The 19,781-nt window shown below is 42.0% G+C and overlaps 3 protein-coding genes across 9 annotated transcripts in view; all 3 read left to right on the top strand.

The window, feature by feature from the left end:
* The window catches only part of MXI1 (MAX interactor 1, dimerization protein), a 127,913-nt gene extending 111,929 nt beyond the window's left edge, over positions 1 to 15,984 (top strand). For 2 of the 3 annotated variants that reach the window (XM_042456400.1, XM_042456402.1), the window contains exons 4-6: positions 3,113 to 3,227; positions 6,413 to 6,584; positions 13,793 to 15,984. In XM_042456400.1, the coding sequence (XP_042312334.1) occupies positions 3,113 to 3,227; positions 6,413 to 6,584; positions 13,793 to 13,956 (451 nt within the window). In that variant the 3' untranslated portion in view covers positions 13,957 to 15,984. The remainder of the gene's footprint in view (positions 1 to 3,112; positions 3,228 to 6,412; positions 6,585 to 13,792) is intronic. The other variant, XM_042456401.1, reaches the window with a different exon arrangement.
* The window catches only part of PDCD4 (programmed cell death 4), a 777,136-nt gene that overhangs the window by 228,541 nt on the left and 528,814 nt on the right, over positions 1 to 19,781 (top strand). The gene's annotated exons all lie outside the window — the stretch shown is intronic.
* DUSP5 (dual specificity phosphatase 5) overlaps positions 1 to 19,781 on the top strand; it is a 428,280-nt gene that overhangs the window by 210,378 nt on the left and 198,121 nt on the right. The gene's annotated exons all lie outside the window — the stretch shown is intronic.

The raw sequence follows: 19,781 nt of genomic DNA, 5'->3' as shown, positions 1-19,781 counted from the left end.
ATTATAATATACATGCAAACCACTCATTCAAAAGTTAAAAAGTTAAACTTGTAAATTACCTCCACTGAAAAGCCATGTTTTTGAAGGGTTATGAAAACTCTGGCTATGAGGGTTAATCCAGGGGTTGGCAACCTCGGGCCCGCGGGCCGGATCCAGCCCCTGGAGGCTTCCTTGTGGCCCCCAGGGGCGGTTGCCGCCGCCACTGGACGAAAAAATGATGGGCGCCCAGAGCGGCAAAAGACGCTCTGGGTGCCGCCATTTTTTCGCCCAAAAGGCGCTGAAGTCTTGCGCAACCTCTTTGAGGTCGCGCGAGACTTCAGCGCCATTTGGGCAAAAAAATGGGCACCCAGAGCGGTTTTTGCTGCTCGGGTGCCGCATTTTTCGCCCAAAATGGCGGCACCCAGAGGCGAAGTCTCGCGCGACCTCGGCCTCCTGGAGGCCCGATCCGGTCGTCAGAGCCCTATCCGAGGGCTCTGGCGACGGCATCGGGCTCCAGGAGGCCCGATGCCATCACTGGCGCCCGCGAACAGGGCTCCGACGGCCTATCGCCTCTGGAAGGCCGCTGAAGCCATCGGAGCCCTATTCGAGGGCCCCAGCGGCCGTCGGGCTCCAGGAGGCCCGATGCCGTCGCTGGCACCCCCAACAGGGCTCCGGCGGCGGCAGCGGGCCTCCAGGAGGGCCGCTGCCGCCGCTGGAGTCCTCAGAGGCTTTTTTGCCAGCCTTTGACAGGCCGGGGCCGCCCCGTCAGGGGCCTGCAAAGATGGGGAGGCCTGGCCCCCGGAGGGTGGAAGCTCCACCCCCGGCTTCAGCCCCCCAGTCGCCTGAGGGACAGCAACCCGGCCCCTGGCCCAAAAAGGTTGCCTACCCCTGGTTTAATCTCTAACAGCTATTTCATATGTGTAAAGCATCTCACAGTATGTGTAATTGTGAAGTCTTGAGTGACAGTGCATTTCACTTTCTGTCTTCTCAGAACCTGTGTGCAGGCACACAATTTGGCATCAAAGCCGGGGGGAAGAGTGCATGCACACATGCCAGCTCACAGCTGATAAATCACTTGTGCTCGCTATGTGATGCCATCATATAATATTCCTGCTTAGGTTTCCTGCTGAACTGTGTTAATAAGAAACATCTTGAATTAGATCCCTGGAAACAATGACGAGATACCGAAATTAGTAGAGGAGGCAGAAGAAAATAGACGTAGTGCTTAAAGTGTAAGAGTGTTAGGGATGGTCATTGGCTTTTTTAAAATTCTGCACCCAACTCTGTGTAAAAGCAATTGGGTTTCCCATTGCCCTTTCGCCCCTTATCTTGTAGCTTTTGTTTTTCACCTGCAGTATGCGGCCTAGAGGAAAGCAGTTCAGCAAAGATGCCTTTTTTTTTTTTGTGTAATCCTATTTTAACAATGACATTTTAGAATGTAAAGTTTTTACATTATGTTTCCAGATGAAAATGCAGCAAACTCATCTTTCTACGTCTTTCCTTCTTAGAGCTAAATAGGTAATGTGATGAATCATCCATCTAATGTCAGCATGTGAAGAGGGCTACTACAGATTCACAGGTGTATTATGTGACATTGCTAATCTAAAATATAGGGGCATTTTGGCTGCAGCTGATCATGGGTCAGTGAACAGCTGGGACTTTGAGAAACCTAGAACGTGCACTGTCAGTGTTGATGATGGAAAATGTTTCCAGCAATCTTAGAAATATGGTTGCAGTAATGGCAGTAAACTATGTTATTCTGTGCATTGAATCCCTGAAACAAACCAGGGAGTAGATCACTAATATAAGAACATACTTGGCACTTCATTTGTGAGCATGCTTTGCCAAGATTGTAGATTTCCTTGTGTAGTTAAGAAACAACGAAGCATGAAGAAACTACTGCATCAAATTTACAGCACAGCAAATAGACACAATCCTCTACTTATTTTTGCTTTTTGGGAATATGGGACCATACACAAGTGAAATTGTACTTGAACGTGTGTGTGTGTGTGTGTGTGTGTGTGTGTGTGTGTGTGTATTTGCAAGTTCATGTTATTCAAGCAAAACAACAACAAAGAAATGGCCCTAGCATTTTGGGGCCAGTGGGCACACTTGGAATTTTTGAGAAAGTCCTATTCTCCCTGTCTCAAAATGGCTGCCGTGGCAATGTGAACAATGGAATAACTTGTGGGTCCAACCAGATCCCCAGTTTCACAGTAGGCAGAACTGTGAGGCCAAAAAAAAAGAGAAAAAGAAAAAGAAAAAGAAAAAAAGAAAAAAAAAGTAATTTGTTGGATAACTTTTGTTAAAAGGCAGGGGAAATATGAACCCTGAAAAATAAATCCACTACTTTGAATTCTCCCATTATCTCTAAATAGATTCCTTTAAAAATAACACGAGAGCCATCGTGGTATATTGGTTTCAGCATTGCACTGTGATGCTGGAGACCAGGGTTCAAATCCTATGTCGGCCATTGGGGGATCCTGGACAAGTCACACTCTCTCAGCCTCAATGTGATAATGATAACCCCCCTCTGAAAAAAGTTGCCAAGAAAACCCTATCATAGGGTCAGCTTAGGATCACCATAAGTTGGAAATAACTTGAAAGCACACAACAACAAAAATAATATATCACCCATGTACAATGCATACATAAGCATCCTTTCTTAGGATCACTACCCAAATAAGCCTTGCCATCTCTGTTTTTTCTTCTCACCTCTGTAATATGTTTTGTCTTGTTCCACTATTTGTTACTTTCTCTTTCATAGGTTATTTGCTTATTTGAATCCACATCCTCTCCTCCTTGTACACCCAGTATGTGGGACTGGGCTGATAGTTTGGATGAGTGTGAAGAGAAAAGTTGAATTTGACAGTCATTCTAATTTACAGCTGAGCCATGAGGAGGGCAAAGAGCCTGGCAGATCTGCATGGATATACTGGTGCCCTGAGGCACTCTATGTTGGCCTCCAGTTTGCCACATATGGTTGAATGCTGCTGAATGTCATTTAATGGTGAAACAACTTAATATACTAAAGGGGGTTGAGGTACCTGGGGGAACGGCTGTTAGGCAACTATCTGGAGAAGGTTGATTTAATTTCACAAGATATCACTGACATTTGTGACTTCCTTTATAGACGAGCTCACCTCCGCCTGTGCCTAGAACGTTTAAAAGTTCTCATACCACTGGGACCTGACTGCACCAGACACACAACCCTGGGGCTGCTTAACAAAGCCAAAGCACATATCAAGGTAAGAATCCCATCCAGTTAGTATTTTCCAGTACCTGCCAAGTTTCTTCAGCTTGTGATTGAGTTTTAATCATCCAGAAAGCATAATTGTGCCATGCTGCCAAATCAGGGAGCCATAACCACCCTGACTTGTGGGGTTTGTAGCATGCCAGTGTTATAATCTGACTGCATAGGGTTGCAGCCTTAGTTTAGTGCATAAGGGAATCTAGTAACTGTAAAGACCTTTAACCTAAAATTTAGAGTGTCAGTATTAAAATGTTTACCCTTTAATTTTAAGGACTTCTTAAATAATCCCTACATTAATGCCATTGAATGGGACAGAGGTTATAGAAGAGCGTTCAGTTTGGAACCCACTGGGCCCAATCTAACAAAAATGCTTCTTGTGCAAAGCCCATTTTCTTTCTGATTTTTGTCAGACTGTCCCCTTGATTTTAGTATATTCAGACAACACAACACAGAGAGGCTATAGTTGTTTGTGTGTATGTGTGTGTTTGATTTTGGGGTTTTTTTCCTACTAGCTACCACCAACATCAGGAAGGTTATGAATTACCCTAACACTGGTAACCGGAGTAATTCATTATCTTTTAATTGTAGATTTATTTATTTTTTATAAAAAAATAAGAGAATGAAGTTGTGTGAAATGATACGTTGTGCTGGTGATGATATTTGGAAATTGTGTCACTCAGATGCCCTGAGTATACACCGGGTACACCTGAGACACTGTAATGGAAGCAGGGTGCCAAATATTGTAAGAAGCTAAAGTCCTAAGGATGCTTACTTAGCAATTCCCCCTTGAAATCAATGTAAAGCCCACAGTGTAACCAAGAGTCCTACAACATATTAAAGATGAAAAATTTATTATTTGAATTATTAGAAGTAAGGAGGAGGAGGAGGAGCAACCGTTGTGGTGTTGGGTGAAGCCAGTTTCCAAGTTAAGCTTATACAGACATACCTGAGTTAACAAACAGGCTGTGCTGATCGCCCCTAAAGGGTGGCCTGCACCTGTCTCCAGCTGTGCTGGATCGGGACCGCAGCAACCACACACTGCGGCCCCAATCTGGTCTTTCCAGGGCACAAAAAGGAGTCACAAAAAGCAGCTCCTTTTTGCACCCTGGAAAGAGTGCGATAGCCACGATGTCACCACTTTAAGGTGCTCCTTTGGCACTGCATCATGTGGTTGCAGTGCCAGAGGAGAACGCTGTGACACCGCGTGGAGCAGTGCACGTCATCACGCCACCATGGGGGCGGAGTCAGGGCATGCCCCGAATCACACAGACTTTCAGTGCTTGGTTGCAGGAGTGTGTCTTCGGCAAACAGTGCAATAAAGCTTGAGCTGGGAAAGGGTAGGATTCTACTTTAGTTGATCCTATTGGAGTTGTGGATGCCTGTCCACAACAGGTAAGGTAGACAGCAGCTGTCTCCAGAATCCCTTATTGAGCATATGTAAATGACAAAACAGAAAATGAGAAACCAAATTAGCGTGCCTCACTAGCTACCCATAGCATGTTAAAAAAGCATAGATATGTAAGTTTGACCCATGATATGGTCAATTATAAGAATTATAAAAAAACACGGAGGCTAGTGAAAGGGGGGGGGGGGAACCCCCCTTTTTTTTTTTTTTTTGGAAGAACATTCAAGTGGTCTTCTTAAGGTGCAGTGCTTCTTTTTTAGCTTAAGCAAGGCTAACTTGACCTGAAAGTTTCATTTTATATGTGCTTATTGCTAGGTTTGAATTAAAAGTTTACTGATCTGTTCTAGCCATGTTTTTTCCATGTTAATTCTGCCTCTGGTCCAAAATTTTCTATGAAAGAAAATTTTAACAGGAAAACAACACAGCTACTTCCTTAACAGAGATATACCTATACCCTTCAGAGATGAAGAGCAAGAAGAAGCAAGAAGAGCAATTTGAACTGGAGAAGTCAAAAAAGCTCAGTGAGGCAATATCAGTGCAACATTGGTCTAGACAGGGGTGGGGAATCTGTGGCCATCCAGATTTTGTTGGACTTCTACTAGTCCCACCCAAATGGCCAATGGCTGGTGATGGCGGCAAGTCCAACAACATCTAGACAGTCAGAGTTTCCTTCTCCATCCTTGATGTAGACCAGGATGAAAATCATAAAGCTTTCCTAATGTTTTTGAACTACAAGTCCCAGTAGCACTAAACAATATAGCCAGGTGGTGAGGAATGCTGAGAGTTGCAGTCCAACAATATCTTCTCAATTCCAACCCCTACCATCAGCAGAGCAATTATCTTTCAGTTAGTATAAATGCATTTGAAATAGGTCACATGCTCCAGGGAGAGGTGGCTGATGAACAAGGTCAGTTTGTGTGGATTAACTGTTAAGACTGTGATTTTTTTTTAAAATTGTCTTTTTCTTGTATGAAAACTGGTGGCCATGATATATAATGAAAACTGAAATGGGAGAGCAAGTGTTGTAGTTGGTAACAAAAGACAAGAGAGCAAGACTGTTTTAAAACAGCCCGGCAGCAGCTGCAGTGTTTCTGACTCTTCTCCTGATGGTTGGCTTTCACAAAGGGTTAGTGCCAGGCTCACAGGGATCAGGATGTGCTTAAACACACTGGAACAGCTCAGGCTTAGCAAGGGAGGGGAACCCTGCTTGCTTAAATGGATGGCATTAGCCTGAGATGACTTTGGAGTTATGCAACATGCTGGCCATCAGGAAACCCTGTGCATTGGCCTGGTAAGATTTCCCAGCTGCGATCAAAGGAGTCTGCAGTAGATTACATAAACCCTGGCTCAAATGGGAAACTGCTTTGAAGAAATACCTAATAAACCAAATTGACATGGGTGTTCCAGCCTCTTTATTTCTAATATCTTTTCCATGTAAATAATCTGAACAAGGCCTGCAAGTTTCTGGGTTAGAGAATTGAGGACCTTTAAGGGAGGGAACTGGCAATGTGCCTCATGGTAATTGAGCACTTTGCTCAGGCTCCCCTTGATTTTTCACCCTTTTTGTTACCAAAATCTTGTCTGAGATGCATGCAGTTTTTCTGGTGGGAGGAGGAGAGGGGGGTGCCACTGGCAAGCTGATATGGTGCCACAGTGAGCGCATAAATTCATTTCTGGTGTTAGTAAATGAGAGGGAAACACTTAGGCTATGTAGAAAAAGAGCTAGAGAAATCCTGAAAACAAATAATGACTGAGTTTTCCTTTTGTCATGACAGAAACTTGAAGAGGCAGACCGGAGAAGCCAGCATCAGCTTGAGAACCTGGAAAGAGAGCAGAGATTCTTAAAACGAAGATTGGAGCAGCTGCAGGGTTCTCAGGACATTGAACGAATACGAATGGACAGCACTGGATCAACCATTTCTTCAGATCGCTCTGATTCAGAGCGGGGTCAGTATATGTTTTGTGATCTTGGTTTTATCATAGTTATCATATCTGTGTTGAGCTAAGGAAACAGAGTGCTTAACTCTTCTTTGCAGCCAATACTTCTTTTTCCCCATAACCTTTGAGTAGCTTTCATTTGATTCAACTACCATCTGCACGCCGATGACACCCAGTTGTATCTTTCCACCCCCGACCTTTCTCCAAGGCTTGAACAGCAAGTTTCGTCTTGTCTCACAGCTGTCTCGCAGTGGATGCACCATCGGCGTTTGAAGCTCAACATGTCCAAGACGGAGCTTCTTGTCTTTCCTCCTAAGTCCAACCATCAACATTCCTTTTCTGTCTCTGTGGACAACATTTCTATTCAACCAGTCCAGCAAGCCCGCAGTCTTGGTTTTATCTTTGATTCTTCTCTGTCGTGTATCCCTCAGATCCAGACCACAGCTAAGGCTTGTAGATTCTTTTTGTACAATATTGCCAAAATCCGACCATATCTCTCCGCCTCTACTGCCAAGATCCTGGTCCATGCCCTAGTGATCTCACGATTTGATTACTGTAACATCCTCCTGGCTGGGCTTTCTCTTTCTCACCTCAGTCCTTTAATTTCTGTCCAGCATTCAGCTGCATGCATTATCACATCCACCCACCGCTCTGACCATGTCTCTCCTTTGTTGGCATCCCTTCACTAGCTCCCCCTCCCTTTCCGTATTCAGTATAAGCTCCTGCTCTCAACGTTTAAAGCCCTCCATGGGCTGGCCCCTCCTTACTTATCAGACCTTCTTTCTCCTCACCTTCCCACTAGGGCCCTCCGTTCTGGTAGTCAGGATCGGCTGTCCCAGCCCAGGATTTCCTCTGCCCCATCTCGGATTCGTCCCTTTTCACTCGCTGCCCCTCACTCCTGGAACCTTCTTCCCCCACAAGCAAGAGCCATCACTTCTTTAACCAGCTTAAAAACGGAGTTGAAGACCATCCTGTTCAGAGAAGCGTTCCCAGGCATTGCATAATTGTCACTTGCTATTTGATGTTCTATTGTTGTCTGTTTTATTGAATCATTTCCTGTATTGCTATGTATTTTATATGTATTATCCTACTATTTCTTAGATTGTATGCCATAGGCAGGTTTACTCTTTTATATTTATTGTTTTTATGTACAGCGCTGTGCAAATCTACAGCGCTATATAAATAATAATAATAATAATAATAATAATAATAATAATAAGCCACCCAGACATTTTTAAAAAATAATCTGTTCATTGTTATATTTAACGGTGTTCACAGGTGGAGTGAGATAAGGATGATTCCAGGTATCACTAAAGTTTGGAAAATTACTGTTTGGAGATACAACTCCCAGAATCTCTCAGTTGGGAGCTGTTGTCCAAAGCTCTTAGTCTTTCCCATGTCATTCTCAGCTATATCACCATACTTGTTTAGTAGTGCCTTTCAATTTGCTAGTATGAGACACAGGGTGCTTCCAGACATATAGCTCCTAATGCTACCAGTCAAAAAATATTGTGCAATAATTTCTCCTCAATGGATTATTGCAGTGAGAAGAAAAAGAAGCTTTGGGAAAACATTGTAAGATTACCTGTGGAAATGTCTACAAATTTCCAAGAGGCAGGGATGATAATTGCCTAGTAAAAGCCTAGTTTGGAAATACCTGCAATCTACCCTGATATTTTAAGGCCAGGTGATTTTTTATCTCCAGAGGTTAAAATACCTCTTTCTCCTTGCAGCTGGTCAAGCTTCAAGAAGCTTAACTTTGGCCTTTAGTCACATAAATGTTCAGGTTTTATCATACATGTTGGCTCTATACAGATGGTGTGCCACAGTGCACATATAGCCATTTGGAATAAAGTAGTCAGAAGTTCAAGGAAGCCCTGTTACAAGATTGGTCTCACAGACTTGTAAGACAGTAGAGACAACCAGCTTATCAAACTGTTGCAGGTATACTGTGGTATGTTGTTGTTAACTGCCCTCAAGTTGGCCCTGACTCATGGCAACTCTGTGGATGAGACATCTCCAAGACCCCCTGTCCTCCACTGTTCTGCTTACGTCTTGTAGATTCAGGCCTGAGATCTCCCTAATCCAGTCTAGCCATCTGGCGAGCAGTTGTTTTTTCTTTCTACTGCCTTCAACTTTTCCTATCATTATTGTCTTCTATTGATTTATGCCTTCTCACAATGTGGCCAAAGTATGACAGCCTCATTTTCATTATTTTGGCTTCCAGGAAGAGTTCAGTCTTATTCTGATCAAGGGCCCATTTGTTTGTCTTTTTGGCTATCCATGGTATCCTCAGCACTGTTCCCCAGCACCACATCTCAGATGAGTTAATTTTCTTCTTATCTGCTTTGTTCACTGTCCAGCTCTCACAACCATACATGGTGATGGGGAATACTGTGGCTTGGACAATTCTAACTTTAGTGCTCAGTTTTATGTCTTTACTCTGTAGGATCTTATCTAGTTCTTTCCCAGCTGCTCTTCCCATATCTAGCTGTCTTCTTATTTCTTGACTGCAACCGGTTAATGTTTGATCCTAGGTACAGGAACTCTTTTAACTCTTTTGATTTCTTCCTTGTCTAGGTTGAATTTATGTCTTTCTTCTGTTGTCATCATTTTTATTTTCTTTGTGTTTTATATCTTATTTTTGTTTTCTTTATGTATGTTACCACTTGGTAAATGTTAATTGTTTCCAACCACTGTGTTCCACTAGTGACTGTGGGGGAACTTGCCAAATGCAACCACAAATTCATCATGTGGGGGATGAGCAGTCAGAATATGTAACACTGATATTCTACCAGCCAATGTGCTTCTGGGCCCCATGTTAAATTGCTTGTGATTTAAAAACCTAAACTATTAGTTTGTTATCACACCTTTCTTTTAGGACTGAAACTCAAGGTGCTCACAACATTTTGTATATTGGGCTAGAACTCTGGGAGACCAGGGTTCAGATCCCTGCTCATCCTTTGTGGGTTCTCTCAGCCTCAGTGTAACAGAAATTTCAGGAAACTTAGATTTCTAGGATTGGCAGATCAATAGGATTAGCAAGAGGACCTAGTAATTGAAAATCCATAAGTTTATTTCCAGTTGTCGACAAAGGAAAACATTGAACTCAGTGGAATTCAAGTTCCAAAAGCTGAGAACCCCGAACAAGACAAAATGGCTCTTTTTATATTATTCAAGACAAAGGAGCTTCTTCAATACACCTGATTGGCTAATTACAATTTAAACATATAGAATTCTTACAATCAGAACAGAAATACATGCATACATTAAAACTGCATCATCACTCTTTACCCCCTCCTGTAGGAATTCAGTGGAATTCATCTTAACCTTGCTTCTGAATGTCTTTATCTCAGTAGTTTATGTTATGTCTTTCTTACTGGTGCCAGCTTCCATCTAGGTCAAGATGCACTCACTATTCCTTTGCTCTAGTAACTCCAAGCCTTTATTTAAAAACTATCTCTCTGGCTGACAAAGGTGACTCCATCTTTCTATAGTTTTTATATTTCAAAAAGGAATTTCCACCACATCAGGAGACAATGGTAAACCCCTTTTCAGCAAAATTTGCCAAGAAAATACCATGAAAATTCTGGCTTAGGGTCACTGTTAGTCAGAATTGACCTGAAGGCAAATATAAGCAGCAACAGACAACTAAAGACACTACTTTTGAGTATTGAATCCAAATTAACACAATCATCATATTAAAACGGTAAGATTAAAAGCATTTAAAAACACATGAAGACGCCCCCCCCCCCAAACAAATCCCACGATATAGTATCTACCCTTAAAAGCCACCTTTGGAGTAGAGAACATTTACTAAGTGGTAACATATCACAGCTAGTCAGTTGCCAAAGGCATTACTTGGATGAAAATAATTTGACAGAACAAGGAGTGGGGGCAGGCTAGACACAACCTAGAAGACAGCTTTAACTGTCATGGCTCTATCCTATGGAATCCTGGTAGTTGCAGTTTGTTGTGGCACCAGAGCTCTCGTGACAGAGAAGGCTGACTGTCTCACAAAATTACAAATCCCAGAATTCCATAGCATTGAGCCATGGCACTTAAAGCAATGTAAAACTGCATTAGTTTTGCCATGTAGATGCAGCCCCAGACCCCATTCATGTGAATAACCATCTGTGAGAATTGCGCCTGGAACAGTAGCCAGGGAAGCTGTCCTAACCAGAAACATCGTTATCCCAGTATCTTGGGACCAGCTTATTTGAAGAACTGTCCCCACACAGGCTTGCCTGGCTGACATGCCTGCTACAAAGAGCTGTTAGGTTAGCAGGCATGAGAGAAAGTAATGTCTCTCTGGTGGCATCATCCTGATGGGATGCCATGCCCTAGGATGTGCCCATGTCTACCTCTCTCTTTTTTTAAACAGGCCTTAAAGAGCTGGTTATTTCAGGCTGCTTTTAAAGGAATTTTGGCCTATTTTTTATAGTACAGTTTTGTTGTTGTGTCTGTGTCAAGTGTTTTTACGTCATCACTTTGTGTTTAGTTTATGCAGTGTCTTGGGAAGGCTTCACTTCAAAAGGCAGCATAGAAACATGAAAATAGAAAAATAAAATAAAAAATATTTGAAAGAAATTAAAATGCATTTGCACCCTCGTTGTAGTCATAAGTGGCCACAAAGTACAACTTTAAAAAGCTCTGAGGCTCATGTGTTGCAGAAACCTGTTTGGGTGCAACTGGCGCCAAGGTTGTTGAAAAGGGGAACAGAAACTAGATGCCTGAATGGCATCATGCAAGACATTTACAATTACTCTTACATGACACATTTTGGGATTTGGAAACTGCTTGGCCAGTTAACACAATTAAACCTGGCCTTTGTATCATAAGAGCCATTTTTTGTAGACATGAGATCCCTTGGAACAGATAAGAACAACAGTAAAATATGCTGACTCAAATATTCTGTGTGTGCAGGTCCAATAAGTAGTGTGTTGAGGGTAGAGAAATAAATAAGATAGAAGATAGATTAATCCCTGATAATGTTTTGACTTGAAATGGTCATAACTCAGATTAGTTCATTTTATCCAGGCAGAAACACCTGATTAATTCAGGCTTCTAGACTGTATTCACACTTCTGATATAACTTGTTATTTTTGCTCCAATTTCTGCTTTCCTTAGCAGCCTTCAAGAATACTGAGAAGTGATGGTGTTCAAGATTTTTCTTGTTGACATAACGAGTCATGGGCTGAATCCCCAATCTGCCTTCCAAGACCTAATTTTCAGGAATGACACCCAGATACACTTACAACTCACCTCATTCAACAGGGTCTCCCAACTCCCTGTATGGCATCTCCAGGGTCTGTAGGGTCTGCCAAGATGATGAGGGGTTGGAAAACTGACCCAGCTGTGTGTGCCTAGACCCAGACTCAACTGTTTACTTTGGACAGATCTTTAGAACAGGAGTGGCAAAGTGCAGTCCTCTCGTTAATGCTGGACTATAACTTCTAGCACCAACTGGTGCTGATGGGCTTGAGGTGATATGTTTGATGAACCAAGGGTCTATCTTAGTTTGGGGGGGAGGTAAATTTGAGGCACAGCATGCATAGACTGACATCCTGTTGGTGGCATATGCATGCATAAGTTTCCCTTACACATGTGTATGCTCTTTCCATGCTTCATAGGAATGGGCAGGATTGGAGGAGCATCTGGCTATGTCACTGTAGCCAGATGCAAGATGTTTATACCACCATAGGCCCCCAGTGATCTCAGAGCTAAGGCAGTCATTCTGCATATGTAATCATTCAGCCTGGCATAGGCCCACAAGCAAACGGAACTACTATGCTATGCTGAGCCACACAGGATTGCAACCATAGTGTAGCATGCAGCACTTGATAAATAATCTGGATGAAAATATCCTTTCCTTTAGAGAAATAAATGCTTAGTCTTTATGGTTGCAGAGAGTGGCTTCTCAGTATAGGGGTATTCTGGCAGGTACATTCTCTGAGCCAGTTCAGATGTTCAGAAAACATTCTAACCTGTCTTTCCCTGAAGTGCTATTTTATCAAGAACTGGATTGTTGTTTTTAATACCTGCTTAAGCATTCTCCCCTTCTGCATTCTGGAAAGTCTCTTTTTTCTACTGCATACTTCTTTTTAAAAAATTGTTTGAATCAGTCCATGATTCCAAGAATATATATTGGTCCATTGGCCAATAGGGTTGAAAGGTGTCTGCCCGGCTTCCTGCTCATGTCCCACAGTTGATCCTAGTGCATCATAATTTCTAACCTCAGCCTGATTTGCGTTGGCAAATGTTATCTCTGAAAATCCCAAATATTTATAAAAGTAGTTGTGTGAATCAAGTGAAGGTATTTCTGTTGACATATATCATTTATTTAACAAATGAAATGTGATGTTATATACATAATGTTTGTACAATATGATTAATATATCTTTCCTGGTTTGCAGCAAAGATTTTCCATGTGGATTGATAAAGGACAATCTGTTTTCTTGCAATAGCAATAGTTCAAGTTTGGGATAATGTACTAGTCACAATCCATTTAATTAAGGGCTAGGTCACTCTATATGGATATTCTTTCTTGTTGAAAGTAGTAATCTGGTAAAGAACCTTCAACTTAGTATGCTCTGAACAATTTAAACAGTAATAAATTATATCTCTCTTTCTTTTGCTGAAGAGCAGGGTTGGGAACCATGCTGCCCTCCCAGTGCTGTTGGACTGCAATTCCAGCATTCCTCACCATTGACTAGGGCTGCTTGGATTTGCAGTCCAACATCTGGAGGGCCACATAATTCCCATTCCTGCTCTAGAATCCACAGTAGTAATATTATTTTAGTAGTGCAAGTTAGCAGACAACAAACAAAACCTGTAATAATTATCAATGCTAAGCATCAGTTCCTTACCTTCTGATCTATTATTGTTTGGGACTGTTCCTCTGCCTCTTCGGTGTAGAGGAACTTGTTTCATCGTGTGAACAATGGAATGGCTGGGCCTGGGATCCTTATTTTCTCTCATGTCCACCTGTGCCCCCAGCATAACCATGGGGCCTCACAGCCCCCCCCCCCCCTCCAATGTGGACCATTCAGCCAGTACTGTCCCCCACAAGAAGATATTGCCATGATGCTTTCTGCCTCATCATGAAATTTTAAACATATTTTCCCAATACAAACTCTTGATTTGACACCAACATTGGTCTCTTCATCTTGCCATGGGCCTTGTCACTAACACTTGCCACTTGCCTTCTTTTGCAGAAGAAATCGAAGTGGATGTGGAAAGCACAGAGTTCTCCCATGGAGATGTGGATGATATCAGCACAACCAGTACAAGTGACATTGATGACCACAGCAGCTTGCAGAGCATTGGGAGCGACGAAGGTTACTCCAGCGCTAGCGTCAAGCTCTCCTTCACTTCCTAGAGCATGGTGCTAGGGCAGTACAGCTGGTTTCTTTGGGGCAGTTGACATTCACCCAGCAGAGCTCTTAAGATACAGTATTTTTTCTTCTCCAAACCACACTTCAGCAGCTAAGCTTGGAAGAATGCAACTCTAGAATAGCTCCATGGGTCCATAGGAGGGTGGGAGCCTAATCGGGAAGCCAACCGGTTGCCACACTGTTATAGTCCTGAAATCCTGACTTAGTGCTGAACTCACAGCTACTCTGAAGTCATAGACAGCACTCCAGTCATATACTGATGGACTGAGATTTGCCCATTTATAGTGGATAGCTTTGCTCAAAGATTTTTTCATTGGACAGAGGATCTTGGCTATTCAGGCTTTTGATTCTTAATTTGTCACAATTCATTTCTTAATTTGCCACAACTCTTGAGAAATTATCCTCCCTCCCCATTGCCCTTTTCCCCCCTATTCTCATACTCAAACAAAGGCCCTTTGTGGTGCTAATAAGAAAGACGTTTGTCCAGTATCTATGAAAATCTAGCACACATGGGATAGACATGTTTGTTCCAAATTTTGGGGGGAAAGTAACCAAGGTGATCATAGTTTATGGGATCAGCCTCTCCAATGAGTTTGCACAATATCCTGAACTACAGAGCTCAGTTTTTAAGCTCTTTAAAATGCTGTCTCTCAGTTTAAGCATTTTTCTTTTCCTTAAGCAAAGTATGAAGTTGGACAGTTTTTGTGTATTCTCACCAGCAGAAGCTAGTCCAATCAATGCCTTCTGTCCACTGGTTTTCTCAAGCCAACTTTGATCTGTACAGACCTAAGAAATAACAGTAATAGTGAGAAGCTCTGCTCATGCCCTGTGAAAAGAGAGGTGCTGCAAATCTGGAAGCAATTCTCATTCAGCTCAACTTTCTGCTGGACATCATTTCAAGGCAAGAACTTGTGTCACATGATTTTAGCACTAGAGTATTGAGCTGTAACATACCAGCACTACTAGCTCCCTGGATTCAATGGCTACAGCAGTTAACTCCTTATTAAAATGGCGTTCCCAACACAGAGACAGACAGAAGTCTGTGAAGATAGTGGTGGTGGTGGTGCGGATGATGCGAAGGAAAGGCACAGCCTCCATTCTGAGCCACAATGACCTTTTTTTTTCCTTTTGCAAATTACTTTGATAAATGTTTGTAAAAGTTGTTTGGGTGAGAGAACCTACATGCGACAATGTCTTTTTAGAACTCCTAGGCATGATTCTGCAAATGTCTTTTATAATTGACACCAACCAATGGAAAGGGACCTGTTTTTCTGCTGCCAAGCACAAAAAGAACAGGGCCTCTCCTCAGGCGTGATGGCTCTTCCTTTTGGTTTCCTTTCTGGACTTCCTTTGCCACCTGGATCCCTCCCATAGTTCTGGCCTGGGTCCATACTTAACATAGTACATGTCTCATGGTAACAGCCTGCCCACAGTGGTTCCCCAGTGGGAAATCTCCAGTCCCACCTGAGAGGAACTGTTGCTGTTGTCTCGCTGTTAACAAGAAAAAAAGATTGTATCCATTATTTTTAGCATATTTTTTCTCTTCAATATGAGCTTTCTAACCTGCACTTTGAGGTCTTTGCTTTTCCTTTAAGCTTTCTTAACTACAAGAATTCCTTTTAATGTTCCTTTACCAAGTTTAAACTTTACTGTTTCATTTTTTTAAAAAAAAAGACCTCATGTATGACACTTGTTTGAAACTTTTAAAGTGATTTGTCTACCCTCCCAATTACTAAGGGACAAAAAGAAAAGAAAAAGAAAATAAGAAAAATGCTTTATGAAATTCATAACTTATTGCTGATTATAATTACTGGGTTGTTAATTTCAGTCCTGTAGATTTTTAATTTTATTGTTTTAGATAGGGCTGGGCAACAAAAATTTAAAAAGACAAAATAATAATAAAAAAACAAGGTAACCTCATTTAGCCGTGCAGTGGAATTGTGTTTAAATGTTGGCATATGGTTCTGCTTATAGTAGCACTTTAACACCATTAAACATTTCTGTATCTGAAATGCACTGTGTTCTGCCATTTTGGTCACTCCTGAGACTTTAGAATACCCATGTTGTTTGTGCCTGGACATTTTAAAAACAATTTGCCATGTAATTAGATGACCCCAAATGACTTCTCACATAGATCTTGTCTCAATATCGATATGGTGTGTGTGCTCAAACCCACATATGTTATCCATTCACCCCAGAGCTGTTATCGTGTCATATAATAACAAGACACAACTTTAGAACCTGTTTTGTGGAATAGAACCATAATCTCTCCAGGGCTGTACTATGTTCCTAGCTGGGGTTTTAATTTTTCTGTTTATTAAAGCCTGGATCCAGTTGTTGATATACATCAATCTCCCCTTGTGGCTATGTAATACTCTGGTTTGCTGCATGCAATAATCTCTCCCTCTAGTGGTGGGAATAAGAACTCATTAGTCGTAGTAAATGGGAGATAAAACTTTCAACTGAATCAATAAGGAACTCATTTTATGGCAGTGCGGTCTGTTTGGTCCATAAATTTGCATGTGTAAAGCTATTGAGTCTCACCACAGTTCTGTGGGACAGTCAAAATAACTGATGAACAAAATAGTACTAAGTTGTATTAGCAACCATAGTTAACAATTTCACTTACCACAAAATCAGCCAGTGTGAACGTGATTTGAACTGACTGTGAGAGTAGGGAGAGGAGTCCATAAGCTCCAATAGCAAAAGCATGTGTTCTGTATATAAATGTTCCTAGGCTCAAACTCTTAAGCAGCTGCAGAGGAGGGGAGGAAAAACCATCCAGGTGGAAGGCCTTGGCAACACTTTTGCCTGAGAGCACAGAAAGCATTCTCATGGCAGATGATACTGGGCCATATTGAATATTGGTCTGCTTTAGTTCCTCGTTGTGTGTCAAATAAAAAAAAATGTTTTCTGAAGGGGAGAAGTGGGATAAGAAGTGACCAGAAGTTGGAAGGTTACTTTTCAGATTGCATTTCCCAGAATCCTTGGTTGAATATAGCTATGCTAACTAGGGGATTTGGGGAACTATAGTCCAAAATAATTTCTGAGGTCTAAAAGAGATTATGTAAGCCAAATTCAACACCCTTCATACGTATTTATTATGCACATATACTGTGCATATAATAGGGCTATTAACATGTGAACTGCTATATTTCTCCATGGGTAAGCAGTCAGGACACATCTCTATTGGTGGCATGAAACCCACTATGGGAAGAAATGTATCTGTGCAACTTACATTGAATAATGTTTTCTGTAGCAAATTAGTTATATTTATTGCTCCAAACTAGTTCAAGCTCCTTCATAGAATCTAGGTTTTTTCATGATAAAACCATGCCCTTCATATTGTGTTCTCAAGTCTTTGCTTCCAAAGTTTGAAAACTGTTAAAATAGCTTGCAATTTTTTTACTGCTTCTTACACTTTACTTTTTATTGCATTTTCCCCCTCTACAAAAACTTGAGATGGTTGTTTTGACGTAAGTCTTACCATGTTCAATGGAGCTTACTCCCAGGTCAGCGTACATAGCTTTGTGGCCTTCTGGCAAACTAAATGCAAGACCAAAAAAGCAAGCTTTTTGCATTTAAAAATGTGTCCACTGAAAGCAGTGGGAGTGTAGGGAAAGGCTGTGTCAGGATGGCAGCAAACAGACAAGAGAGAAAAAAAATTGTTTCCTACCATATTACTGTCCTGAGGAAAATTCCCCATCTGAAGTTGCCAATTTGCTTTGGAGTAAAATCCCTTATTGATGGCAGTTTCAAAAGTATATATGCATCTTGACTTCAGCAAGCTCACCAGACCTTCATTCACTGAGAATGAATAGTCTCCAAAAGGTTGATAATTGTAAACATATAATCAACTCACAGTAGCAAATGTAGAGACAATGGAATTCATGCTTGTATTCATATCTGAAAAGTGAATCTTTGGAAGTTAGGAACACATGAAGCTCATGTACACCAAGTTGGACTGTTGGCTTATTTAACTCATATTGGCCGGTTACAGACCGGCGTTTTAGTGCGTGACGAGCACGCACTAGGGTTACAAAAGGGCGGTGCTTCTGCATCGCCCTAACCCTAGTGCATGCTCGTCGCGCACTAAACAGCGCCGTGAGGACGTCACGGCCGCGCCGCCTCTAGACGGGGCGGTGCGGACGTGATGTCAATCCGCGGCAGGGCGCCTAGGGCGCCCTTTCCGCGGACCATGAAGGAACTCCGTTTCGGAGCTCCTTCCTGGTCCGCGGCGCCGCTTTGCTTCACTGGCCGCAGCCTTCAGACGGCTGCGCCCAGCGAAGCAAGGGAGAAAGGGGCCAAGGAACCCCTTTCTCCCCCTCCCTGCCACCGTGGGGTGTCCTGGGGCTTGAAGCCCCAAGGACACCCCTTTTGGCTGCGGGGAAGCAGCGTTTTGCTGCTTCCCCGCAGCCTGAAAAGCGGCGGATTGGGACCCGCCATTGTCTCTGGCCACTCATAGGTGTCTGCTACATTAGATATTTGATTTGAAATGAAAGGAACTTAACCAGGGTACTTTGCATGCAAATCATTTCCCTCTCTCTTGGGTGAAGCTACTAGATTGTATTTAACCTTAACTTCATACCCTGTGCCAGAGCTCTTATGGCTCTTCAGATCTAGGCCATTATAGCTTGTGCTAGTGGAATGGGCTGATACAGACTATAACATGCAATTAATTATAGTACAAGATCCTCAGAAAAACAATAATTCTTGCTTCATCATTTCTATTCAGTCTTCATGCTGAGGAATTAGAAAATTCAGTTATTTTAATATCCATGTACAGTGTCCTTGGTATTGTTGGGGTTTCATTCCAGGACACCCCCACCCTACAGATAACAAAATCTGTGAATGCTCAAGTTCCATTAAATACAAGGGTGTAGGGAAATGGTGTCCAAAATCAAGGTTTGCTTTTTGGAATTTATATATATTTGGAATATTTCCAAGTCATGGATGATTGAAGCCATGGATATGGAGGGCCAACTGTACTTGTTGATACTGCACATCAATGAAAACTGGGACTGATTACAAATGTTAATTAAAGGCAGTTTCTAGAAACAGGGATATTAGTTACCATTGTCCCTTCTCAGATCAAGCCTTAGGAGACATTGCTAGAGAGAAGTCACAATAGTTGAAGTCACTTTTCTCATTCTCGCAGTCTTATCCATCTTAGAAACTCATTCCTCCACTCACACAGTTTACCTGTCCATCACTGTACAGCTCTGCGTTGCAGCTGTAAATCAAACAGGGAAGGTTCGCTGCAGGCAATACTGTTTTTAAGGCACACTGCAGGCAACATATTAGAACCAGAAAATCACTTTATAGTTGTTTAAATACACAGCAAAAATTTTGTGTCAGGAAGCTGAATGCCAGTGCATACATCCATTTCTGTACTGACTTTAGCTGATCTGCTGTGGAAGAAAAATATTGTAGAGAAGCTGCAATTGTGAGTAAGTAGGAGATGCACTGAGACAGATGTGTTCCTCACGTATTAGCTTGCTGTTTTTATAACTGCAAGAGCTGATTAAATTGTATCTGAATGAAGTACTTACTGAGTACAGCAAGGCAACACCTGGAATGTATAACACGCCTTATACATTTTTAAGGTAATTAAAATTTAGCCCAAATTAATAGTCCATATTATGTGCTTCTTTGGAGACTTATCTGACATTGCTTATGCTGAGATAAGCTGTTGTCCCTATTGAGCATGTGACATACTACATGTATTAATATATGTTTCACACTCAGAACAAATAGCGTGGTGTTTCTTTTACATTTCTTTCATCAGCCAAATTGTCACCCTGTGTAT

The sequence above is a fragment of the Sceloporus undulatus genome, chromosome 3 (genome assembly GCF_019175285.1).
Source record: "Sceloporus undulatus isolate JIND9_A2432 ecotype Alabama chromosome 3, SceUnd_v1.1, whole genome shotgun sequence".
In the NCBI taxonomy this organism is placed as follows: Eukaryota; Metazoa; Chordata; class Lepidosauria; order Squamata; family Phrynosomatidae; genus Sceloporus; species Sceloporus undulatus.
The sequence above is the reverse complement of the archived record's forward strand: the minus strand, read 5'-3'. Positions and strand labels throughout refer to the sequence as shown.